Below are 11,059 nucleotides of genomic sequence, written 5' to 3' on the forward strand. Positions count from 1 at the left end.
TCACCAATCTAGCACACCGCTCCAAACGAAGGTTAGCGTCCACAAGTGTGTGAACTTCGGGATACACCGTCGTCTCCGCGTGCCTTAGTTATCTCTTACCCGAACCCTTTATTATGCACTTTACTTTGTGATAGCCATATTGTTGCTTGTTATATATCTTGCTATCACTTAGTTGTTTAGCTTACTCAACATAGGTTGTTGGTGCACATAGATGAGCCTAGTTATTTTAGGTTTTGTGCTTGACTAATTAAATGTTAGTTTTATTCCGCATTTATTCAAGCATAAACCGTAATTGTTATAAATCGTCTATTCATCCCCTTTAGGCGACATCCACGTCCTTTCACGCATACACATATCATATGAGAGGCAAAAGAGTCTTTTCGTGTATCATTTAGACTAAAATTGAATAGAAGTGTCACAAAAGACATACAATTTAGACTCGTCATTAAAAATAAATAAAAATTACTTTTCCAGTGTTAAATAAAGAAATGAAAATTAAAATCTATACCTACTGATAAAAGAAATAGATATTCTTAGTCCATCATGCTATTTTATAGAAAACCGCCTGAAGTTTCTGACAATAAACCCGGAGTACATATGAAATGTTTTCTAAAATACCCATATCTTCTAAACCGTAATTCTAAATTTAACATGTTATATATGGGCTTTGATTAAGAAAATATGTAGAATCTGAATATGGTGTTATTTTACGTGTTAACAGTTTTAAAAATACTATCTAGGATGTATTACCCGTCTTTCTTTCGTAGCGGTACCGATTCGGATTGTAGATGAACATCTCAGCGAAATCAGAATTACAGACGAAATTGAAGATTACTTGACCATTTCTTTGTACGTATTAAATCTACATGCAAACCGTATTTAAATAGAAGACATGTGAAATCTTGAACTGCGTTTTTAGGCTAAGATCATCTTTGTTTGAATCGTAGCCACCAATACTCAAATTTTATAAATCACTTTTTGTAAAATTAGAGTATGTGGTATTTTTTTTCCCGTTGCAACGCATGAACCCTTTTGCTATAATATTAAGGAAGGAATTGTTTCTTGGAAGGTCGGGTAATAAAACTTCCAACTTGTTCCACATAAAAGATACAAAACTCACTTTATTAATATATAAATTGGAACGGAAAATTTAAAAGGAAAATACATTAACCCTTGGCCAACCACTCAACATTTTCGCATGTTACAGTTGTGGCCGTCCTCCACACATCTCATCATATAGAGATGCTGTTGGGGATGCCCCTGGCAGTGAGCCCCTCAGCCTTGCCCGTGTGGTCGGAGGTGTTGGGGTAGAGCAGCATGTATGGAAAGTGGACCGGTCCATTGCGGTTCTTGAGCTGGGGGTTTCCGTTCAAGGCGACCACCTCGCTCTCGATGCCCTCCAGCCTCGTGCCGAACCGCTTGAACGCCTCCAGCGCCTTGGCATCCGACGTCCACTCCGGCGTGTCACGCTGCCCGAGGTAAATCTCGTCGGAGGAGTGCTTGGATAGGATCTCCAGCAGAGAAATGCCAATGATGGCCTGCAGCTGGTTGGTGATGGTGCGGATGAACACCTTTTCTGGATCGCGGGCCAGCAATGCGTACTCCTCGGTGCCTGGCTCCGGCATCGGACGACGGCTCGCTGATGGCTTGTTGGGGTGGTAACCGGCGTACGGGTACTGCCCGAAGTTGACGGCGGCGTGCAGCGCCGACCCGGTCCAGATGATGGTGGTGCAGACCTTGACCAGCTCCGCCACCGTCTTCATCTCCGGCCACCATGCCGCGTCCTTGAGGTCGCCGTGGCCGACCTCGCGAACCTCCTTCCACCAGGCTTGCAGCTCCACGTCGCCCTGGAGCACGCTGTCGCTGGTGTAGTAGATGGCCACGTACTCTGTCACCCAGTCCTCAATCGCGTGCCAGATGGCCAGCCCGTCCACTGCGTACGGGTAGTCCTCAAGCAGCAGTCGCACCTTGTGTGGGCTCGATGGGTCGCGCACCGCCATGCCCCTGCATTTCATGATTAACACCAACATACCATGTCATGTCACTGACTGAAGAACGGTTCTTCTCATACTAGCTAGTAGCTCTATAGCATATAGTAGAACAACTTAAACTTAATTACCTCTTGATTAGATCGTCTGGCAGGGCCTGCTCGTTGAGGTTCCAGTCCTTGTAGGTGACGGACGACATCTCCATGGCGTACTTGCGCTGGAAGACGGTGAGCTCGATGATCCCGCCGGCGTTGACGAGCAGCTCGCGCGCCCGTGAGTTGATGTTCATCGTGTCACGGTAGTGCGGGTGCAGGAGCTTGTGCACCGGGTGCATCACGCTCAGCTGCCGGTTCGTGGCGATGATGAAAGGCTCCATCACGGCGTGCGTGTTGAGCCAGTGGCTGACCAGCTGGTGATAGCCGTAGTCGTTCACGCAGACGTACGCCTTGGCGAGCTGCCATATCCAGGCCTCGACGCCGGTGGACGCCGGAGTGTAGACGGTGCTCTTGGCGGTGGTGAGGCCACCCTGGACCAGAGGCGTGCTGAGCTCGATGGCGACCGGCGCCAGCGTGCCGTCACCTTTGAGGAAGAGCAGAGTCCTGGTGGCGTAGAGGAAGGTGTCGTCGAGGTTGTTGAGCCTGACGAGGTATGGCATCATGTGGTCGTGGTGGTCGAGGATGTAGAGCCTGTTGCTGGCGACTGCCTGCTGCGCGGTGAGGCCCTCCAGGCTCTTCCCGATCTGCGCCTCGGTGATGGTGCTGGTGTGGTCGCCGTACTGGCTGGGATCAAGACTACTCTTGGGAGGGAACTCCTATAAAATGCAATGGAATTTACCATTAGTTTATTTTATTTTATAGCACTAATAATCTGGCCGATGGATGGATATATGAATCGTTGGGCCTCACCGTGACACGGGTGATCATCATCGGGTTGACGCCGGCGAGAATCTCCCTTGCAAACTCCGCGTCGGTCATCCATGCTTTCTCGTCCTCTGCACGTGCGTAAATAATCCAAATTATATTTATCTTTCTTCCAACGCTTGATGACTACTCCCTCTGTTCCATAATATTTGTTGTTGGGGAGAACTAAACTAGTTCTTCCCAACAACAAATATTATGCTACAGAGGGAGTAGTTGACTACTGGTAGTAGGTTAGAATAATAATAATAATAACTAACGAAAATATAAGTAAGTAGGTATGAGGAGTACGTTTGATGACTTGTGGCTTGGGGGGCTTGAGGAGGAAGTCGCCGCCCTTGGGGATGAGGTCCTTGACGAGCTGGAGCGGGAAGCGCTTGCGCATCTCCTGGAGAGCCGGGATGTCGGGCAGCTTGATGCCACCCTCGTAGAGTTTGAGGATGTCGGCGAAGGAGTCGAACTCGCCGGGGGAGAGGTCGACGTAGGTGCGGATGGCCGGTATGATCCCGTCCACCAGCGCCTTGAGCGAGTAGCCGAGGAAGTCCGACTGCTTGAGATGCCCGAACAGCTCGTCCCGCGGCACGTAGATGCTCTGCACCAGCGGCAGAAGCCGGCTCTCGCGATCGGGGTCTGCATGCAAGGATTTCGATCCGTAAGTTCAAAGCAAACTGCTACTCCTACGTACGTAGTAACAATTGCAAGGATTTCGATCCGTAAGTTCAAAGCAAACTGCTACTCCTAGGTACGTAGTAACAATTGAGAAAAAGATAGAGAAATGAACGCACTGGTTTGTGAGAGCTTGCGGCCGGTGCGGCAGCGGCGAGGGTAGGGGAACTCCTTGGAGCCGCCGAGGATCTGCCGGGACTCGCCGAGGTCGTGGTAGACGTCGTAGCGGTAGACGCGGTCGTGCGCCGCGTAGGGCCCCTGCTGGTCGTCCCCCCTCAGGTTCCGGAGCTCGTCGTCGCGGTACGGCTTCAGTGCCGGCGGCATCTTGCTGGGCAGGTACGTCTGCGCAAGCACGCACGCACATGTATACATACATGCTTAAATAAGTGGACACAGGCAAAAACGTAGTACGTTGCATCCATTAATTGGTGGCGATTGAAGAACTAGCTAGCTAGCTCACATCGTTGGCGAAGAAGACGCGGTTGTAGCGGTACTTGGACTGTGGGTACACCCATGAGTTGGCGACGAAGACGACCTTGCCGTGGCCGGGGACGTTGTCGAGGGTGATGGTCTTGAGGAAGAACTCGGAGGCGTGGTTGTTCTTGACGATGATGGCGCCGGGCACGCCCAGCTTGTCCACAGCCCAGTCGAAGGTGACGCCGAACTTGTTCTCGCCCACCGTGATGAACGGCAGGGTCGTGATCCACTGCTCCAGGCCCGCCTCCGCGCCCACCTTACCGCGGCCACCGTTGTCTAGCCACGTAATCAAACGAGCTAGTCAGAAACTGCAATGCAAGGTACTATAATGGTGAAAGGGAGAGCTCGATGGTGCTCACTGGAGTCGACGTTGGTGGAGCTGATGAGCTGGCAGGTGACGCCGCGGCCGAGGAACTCGGTGATGCCGTCAATCACGGTGGCGCCCAAGTCGTTGAAGTCGAGCGCATTCTTGCGCGTCAGCACCACCGACCCCTTGAGCCGGGTCTTGCTCCCGCCCCCGGTAAGCCCGCCGATGAGGTCCAGACCGCCGCCAAACATCTTGATGTTATCCTAGCTTCTGTTAAGATGGAAAAACAGTTGTGTGCAGTGGTAGTGTGCCTTGCTGAGCTGCGGATGGTGTGAGACTTCTCGACGAGCAACCGGGATATTTATAGATGGACCCAGGGGAGGGTGTGTGCTTAATTAGCGTTGGCTACCGCGTAAACGGTGCGTTGGGTGGGTACCTGTAAAATCGATTTGATTATTAGGGGATCAGGATAAGATCTTAATCGTACACACTGTAGTAACCATGTCAATGCATGGTTTGTTCCAAAGGTTTATTCCAAAGTGTGTATGATGGATATAACGAATTTAATGTGTGTGTGTAATGGATTTAGCTCATTGAGTGAAACAAATGTCATTTACATGGATGGATTAAAGTTTAGGGCATCTCATAGCCAAGTAAAAAAGTTTAGCCCCTCAAAATATTTATTTTTTTAGGCCAACTCCACCGTGCGACCCCATCATGTACGGCCCCGTCCGTTTGAGATAAAAGGGACAAACCGGTCGGCCCAGCGCGAGACGGCCGGCACCCATCTTGTTCGTTTTGTGTCCGGGACGACCCATTTCGAACGCAAATTTGCGCGGGGTTTGGGTCGCGGCGGACAGCAAACGGACGCGCGCTCGTCCGCGTCGGGGCCGCGTGGCTCGCGGTCACCTACCTTCCACCCACCCACATCAATGCGCACGAGCGGCCGGACCCGCCTGTCATTGGCCCAGGGAACGGTCGCAGTCCTTCTTAAATGGGGAAGTCGTGGACCGGTCGTCGTCCACACTTCCCACTACACCCCGCGGCCTCCTCGAAATCCGACACCCCAAACCCTAGCCTCGAACTCGCCGGCCAGCCGCCTCACAGCCATGGGGCTCTGGAACTACGGCCGCAAGGGGAAGCACGACCGCGAGGCTGGCTCCTCGTCGGGACGCCGCCGCGGCTCCGTCAAAGAGGAGGCCGCATCACCCCCGCTTCGGGCCTCCGTGATTGCTCCCTTCACCATCGGCCCTAGGCCCGCCGACCAGCGCAACCGGCAGTACCTCAGCGTTGAGGTATGCCGGCGCTACTGGGAGACGAGGATGTCGGTCCCGTGGAGCGACGTCCTCGTCCCGAACAACTGGCATCTCTCCGCCGGCCGGGTCCTGATCCCGCCGGTGCCGACGAGCGGCCGTGCGCGCCGCGACGAGATCGAGCGCCGACGCCGCCTCCTCCCCGACGACCTCCACTACGACGACAGGTACGCCCCCGATTTCGTGCTCTAGGACACGTGGCTCAGGGACGAGCACGACGGGCGGCGCGCCTCGTACTTCGCCGGCACGGTGTCGGGGCCGCGGCAGCCACGTCGGGAGGTGCGGGGGCGTCCACGGGTGCACGGCATCACGCCCACGCCATCGCCTTCCCCGTCTCCTTCACCACCTCCACCTCCTCGCATGACAGCGCAGGAGGAGGCCCGTCTCATGCTGCGTGTCATGGAGGACTCCATGATGACGCATGATGAACGCCAATGGTCGGGCCTAGAGGACGCAATGGCCCTCTCTGCGGCCGGCGACGTCGCCATCCCCGAGCTGATGGAGGCGGAGGATGTGATGAAGGACGCCCCGGTGGCCGCGTTCCACCCAGATCTGGTGGGCTAGCAGTGGAGCTGGTTGTGCACGACTCCGGAGATGGCGCACGCGGTGGGGGGCGTGAACTGGTGCCCCACGCCACCGCGGTCACCGGAGTGGGACGTCTCGCCACAGGAGGAGGTGCTGCACGCACCTGACAGCTTCCAGCCCGCCCCCGCGCACCATGGACCGCCGGCCCACCTCTGGACGCTGCCGGCCTACGTCGACCTCGTCAGCGACGACGACCACACCGGCAGCCACTGAAGACGGCGACGGCCACCGCATCAACGGGCGTTTTTTTATGTTAATTATGTCAACGACGGTGAAACTGGACCGTTTTGTGACCGTGACCCTTAATTTTATGTTTTAAGTTTTTTTAACTGTGTTTATTTACTTTTTATTTAAGTTTTTCTATTTTTTTAATCACGTCTAACACGGACATGATTTTGGGTGCGGCCGCGCGGTGGGCACACGCACAACCCAACAGACAGAAGTGGGCATGGGTGAACCCATTGACGCCCCAAACGGACAAAATCCAGCCAAACCGGACGTCTGTTTGGGGTCGTATGGTGGAGTTGGCCTTAGGATAGAAAAACGATTTCAGGGATTAAATGCATCTATAACCAGACCTTGCAAATCCGCTCCCTCAAATACTTGAGGACGCGTCCGCGGACATTGGCCGGTCACACCTTAAATTTCCCTCTCCACATCCAACTTTCTCATATTTCATCTCTCATATCTATACAATAGCATGCAAAATATATTATAAGTACTAACTAATGTATTAAGCTTCTTCCTCGTCGAAGATGGCATGCGTCGGAGCGTGAGCCGTCGTCTCAGCTGCCTCCTCCGCTGCCTGCGCCTCCTCCTGCGCCACCCGCTCTTCCTCCATCCGACGCCTGGCCACTGCAGCCGACTCCGAGCGAATGGAGTTGAGGATGACCAGCTGCTCCGGCCACGGATTGACGACCGTCGGTGCCTCCTCCGACGCCTCCTCCTCCGGCGCCCGTGGCTCCTCCTCCACCCCCCTCCTCGAAATCCACTCCGGTTCCAGAGGTAGCCGTGCTTCCCTTCGAATTTGAACCTGCTGAAGGAGGAAGAGTCGGTGCCGGTGTCCGTATCAAAACCCCATTCATGAAGAGAGATGAACTCGGGTTGGATTTGTTTTCGCGAAGAAAACAGATTCGAATTTCGTTGTACTCATCGGATGTTTCCCGAAGTTTGGACAGTTGGATCGGGCTAAAATTTTGTGGGGTGATCAATATTGAAATTCCGCACCCTATAAACGGTGGGATTTTCCAACGCACGTCCGAACTGGATACTGCCCCCCTCGCCCTAAGCTCATCTAGATTCCTGTCCAGATTCAACAAGGCTCCGGTATATTGGAGATCGCCGGAGATTCCTCCATCAGAACGCGACAACATTTTACAGGGTTGTTGTAGATACAATTCCACATAATTTCACTAAAGCAATCGTCAAAGCGATGCTCGAGGAAACGGGGACAACGAAAACAAATTCGTTGTCCACAAGAAAAAACTGCAATCAATACGGAGAGTAGTTGTACCGCGACGTCAGCCCGACATGCGGGCCCAACTTGTTGGTTTGACTGCTTTCATGAGGTTATCTGACAATCGGTGCTCCGCGTTATGCATTAGGCTTATTTTTAATGATTTTTTGTGATCCCGACTTAAATCTGATGCTAACCTGTTACCTTAGTCTCAAATATGATGTTTTTGGTAAATAACTCACATGCTGTTAGCGTTGGCTACTGTAAGCAGTTGAACTTTGGGGCCAGTGGGGCACAGTTTGATAGTACTACAAATTGATTAGATCATCAGGGGATCAAGATAAGATCGTGATTATATACAGCTGAGTAGCTGCATCAGGAGAGCGTGGGCCGATTAATTATAATTAGAGTGTGGATCACGGGAGCCCTTGTCTCGATCGTGGGAGAGATGTGCATTTTTTTTATTAAAAACAGGGCATCAAACCTGGGTTCCTGCAGGTATGTGCACTTCACGCGCCCTCACCAACCCGGGCCGCATACACGTGGAATGGCCTCCGCATTGTCGACCTTCCAGATGTAGCCCGTTCGAGCCAGTATACGTAGTATCAAATCGAAATGGCAAACGTGATCGCAGTACGCGCGCACCATCTCTATGCGCGGGACATGGGACCAGCAGCGTCATGTCCGAGGAGCTCCCACGAGATTCGCGCGCCTCGCGTGCGCTCAAGATCACCACCGACGCTGAGCACGCCGCGGCGACTACGGAGCCGGATCCTCTGACACTGCGAAGAAAAGTTACGGTGCTACACTACACTTTCTAACAGCGCCTATAATCGGACACTGTAAATATGACCTTTCAAAATATTTATAGATGTGTCTGATCATTAACTGGACGTGTCTCTATTTGTCCATTCGTACAAAAAAAAATTTATAGAACCGATCACTTGCACGTGATTGATGAAGAGCAAGAAAAGAAAGAAACAAATGCATAAAAAAAAGAAAAAAATGGTTCAAGGTGTGGTTGTGTCCTATGTGACGGACGGACCCGGCGCGTTTGGGCGCGTCCGTATACCCTCATATCCTTTCCATATTTGAGACGAATATGAGGGTTTGCGGATAGGCCGAACATATAAAAACGATATGATGTGTGTGGCTGAATCATTTTTTTCCTTCTCTCTCATGTCCACTCACTCATCGGGCACGTCCATAAATGTATGAGGCTCATTTAAGGGATTCGGTTGTAGATGCTCTGACTTCTATTCTTTATTTTAATCTAAAAATAATTTTATTTCACCATCAATTTATCTGTATGTTATTACTATAAATATACACAGTAGATCGGTAATTTACAAATTAGTTGAAGTCACTTTAACCTTTATTATATGGATTGCAAGAAGCCAAGTTACCATACTTTAGCCTTTCTAACTTTTCTTCTCAATGTTAGAAGATCGGGTTTCGACGATGACAGCTAGGAGAGGCAAAATTCCATGTTTTCATCCTAGGGTTAGTTTAGCCAAATATGACCCGTTTGGTAAAAAATTCGAGATGTGGCCATTTTTCTTATCCGGGAAGCTCGACGATAGGATCACATAGCCTACTGTCACGGTTTTTGGCGGTAGGTAACTAATCCAAGTCATCTGCCCTAAACGGTTGTTGTCCCCTTCCGACCCACCCTATCGTCGTTGATCCTGGCGGTAGCCTGTCTTGCTCTACCGCCAGGGTCTCCGGTGATAGGCTGTGGACAGCTATAAGCCATGGAGCCGCCCGCCCCACCCTCATCTCCCCTCTTAGCCGCTTGAAGAATAGAGACTTCTTCCTCTCGCCCTGTGTCTCATCTCCTCCACTCCCTTCCTCTGCTCTTCTTCATTTCTTCACCGTTTTGCAGATCGAGATGGCTACGAAACAAGAAAAGTAAGCTCCTCCGATCCCTCCAATTAGTTTTAGTCAAACGACTCGGAGACAGGGTACAGCTGGGGTCTTCCGGCCTCGTCTATCTACACTGTTCGGTAAGAGAATGTCTCAATTTTTACATACATGTTCATCAGCATACCCGACCACCCTACACCAAAATGAGCATGATACACAACACCATTTTCATTTGGCAATTTACAAACACCTCCGGGCAAAAACATATTTCGGATGTTCCACAACTAAACCAAACCAGCCCCCCACATAGGCACAACAACACTCTACTAAATCTACCCTAATCCCATGACACAATGGAGCCAGCCAGAGCACACTCAAGCCCGCACACGATAAACCATGGTGACCATGGTTTTCGCAGGCTCTCCACACGCTCTAGCATGCATAGTGAGTCGTTCATCGTCGTCTATCGCCCACGACCGGTCTTCATGCGTCTCAGCTAACCATAGCGCGCCGCGCCTCAGGCCTTTCCGAGTCCTTTCCCCCACCCATGTGCTTCTCCCCTCGCTCTCGACCCTAGCTACTGGCCACCGCAACGACGGTCGGAACCACCTCTCTCCCCTCGTCTGTTTATGGTTGACTTTTTGCCCCTTTGTACGCCACGTCGCTCCACGATGCACCGACCGTGCCCGGGGCCATCGCAACTGACAACCAAGTAAGCACGGGCCCCGACAATGGCCGCCCGTGGTCAAACTTATCTGCCACCATCGTAGAGCATATCCACACCCCTCGACCCGGCTATAAAAGGAGCACCGATGGACTCACTAACACTCGAAACATCCTCCTCCGTCTTTCGTGGACCCCCCCTGCATAGTCACACAAACCTTCGAGCTCCTCTTTTCCACCTACGACCGCCACGACCGCCGCCACGTCCTTGAAGAAATTCACACACAGCCACCTCGCTCTCTCCACCATGGCTCACCAGAGGACCCCCTCTAATACCATGGACCTATCCCGTGCGCCAATTTTGACGGGGAAGGACCGTCGTCCATGTGAGCGACACCGTGCTCGTCTCCGGACGCCCCAGGGAACAAGATGACCACTTTCACATGCGGCGCAACACTAGGAATTCGAGACGATCATTAATGGAGGCTCTCTGGCCTCGATAAACCGGAAATGGACGAGACACGAGTTCCTCCCCTCGGTCTCCCATGCAGCCAGAGGTTCCTATACCATAGAACGACTGTTGTCGTCACCAAAATAAGTCGCTGGCTCGCCGCAATCGTCGCTTTCATATCGATGACGTCCAGACTTTGTTGATAACGTGCGAAAAGTCTTCATACACTTGCCCTTAAGGACTAACGCCTTGGGTCCTAGTCGTCGTTATTGAGCGCTTGAATCAATCTAGGCCCTGTTTGGAACCACAATAGATAATGATAATCTAGATTATGAAGATAAATTATATAATTTGGTTTATAAAAATAATC

General features: G+C 51.8%; 1 protein-coding gene across 1 annotated transcript; it reads right to left on the reverse strand.

The window, feature by feature from the left end:
* Positions 1-1,103: 1,103 nt before the first annotated feature.
* LOC123452149 (linoleate 9S-lipoxygenase 2-like) lies at positions 1,104-4,697 on the reverse strand. Its single transcript, XM_045128746.1, has 7 exons — positions 4,408-4,697; positions 4,032-4,324; positions 3,691-3,913; positions 3,197-3,535; positions 2,894-2,979; positions 2,120-2,799; positions 1,104-2,004 (listed from the first exon to the last, which is right to left on the reverse strand). The coding sequence occupies exons 1-7, from the start codon at positions 4,604-4,606 to the stop codon at positions 1,233-1,235; spliced, it is 2,592 nt and encodes an 863-aa protein (XP_044984681.1). The 5' UTR covers positions 4,607-4,697; the 3' UTR covers positions 1,104-1,232.
* Between the last annotated feature and the right edge of the window lie 6,362 nt (positions 4,698-11,059).

This window comes from Hordeum vulgare, chromosome 5H (genome assembly GCF_904849725.1).
Source record: "Hordeum vulgare subsp. vulgare chromosome 5H, MorexV3_pseudomolecules_assembly, whole genome shotgun sequence".
NCBI classification, from domain to species: Eukaryota; Viridiplantae; Streptophyta; class Magnoliopsida; order Poales; family Poaceae; genus Hordeum; species Hordeum vulgare.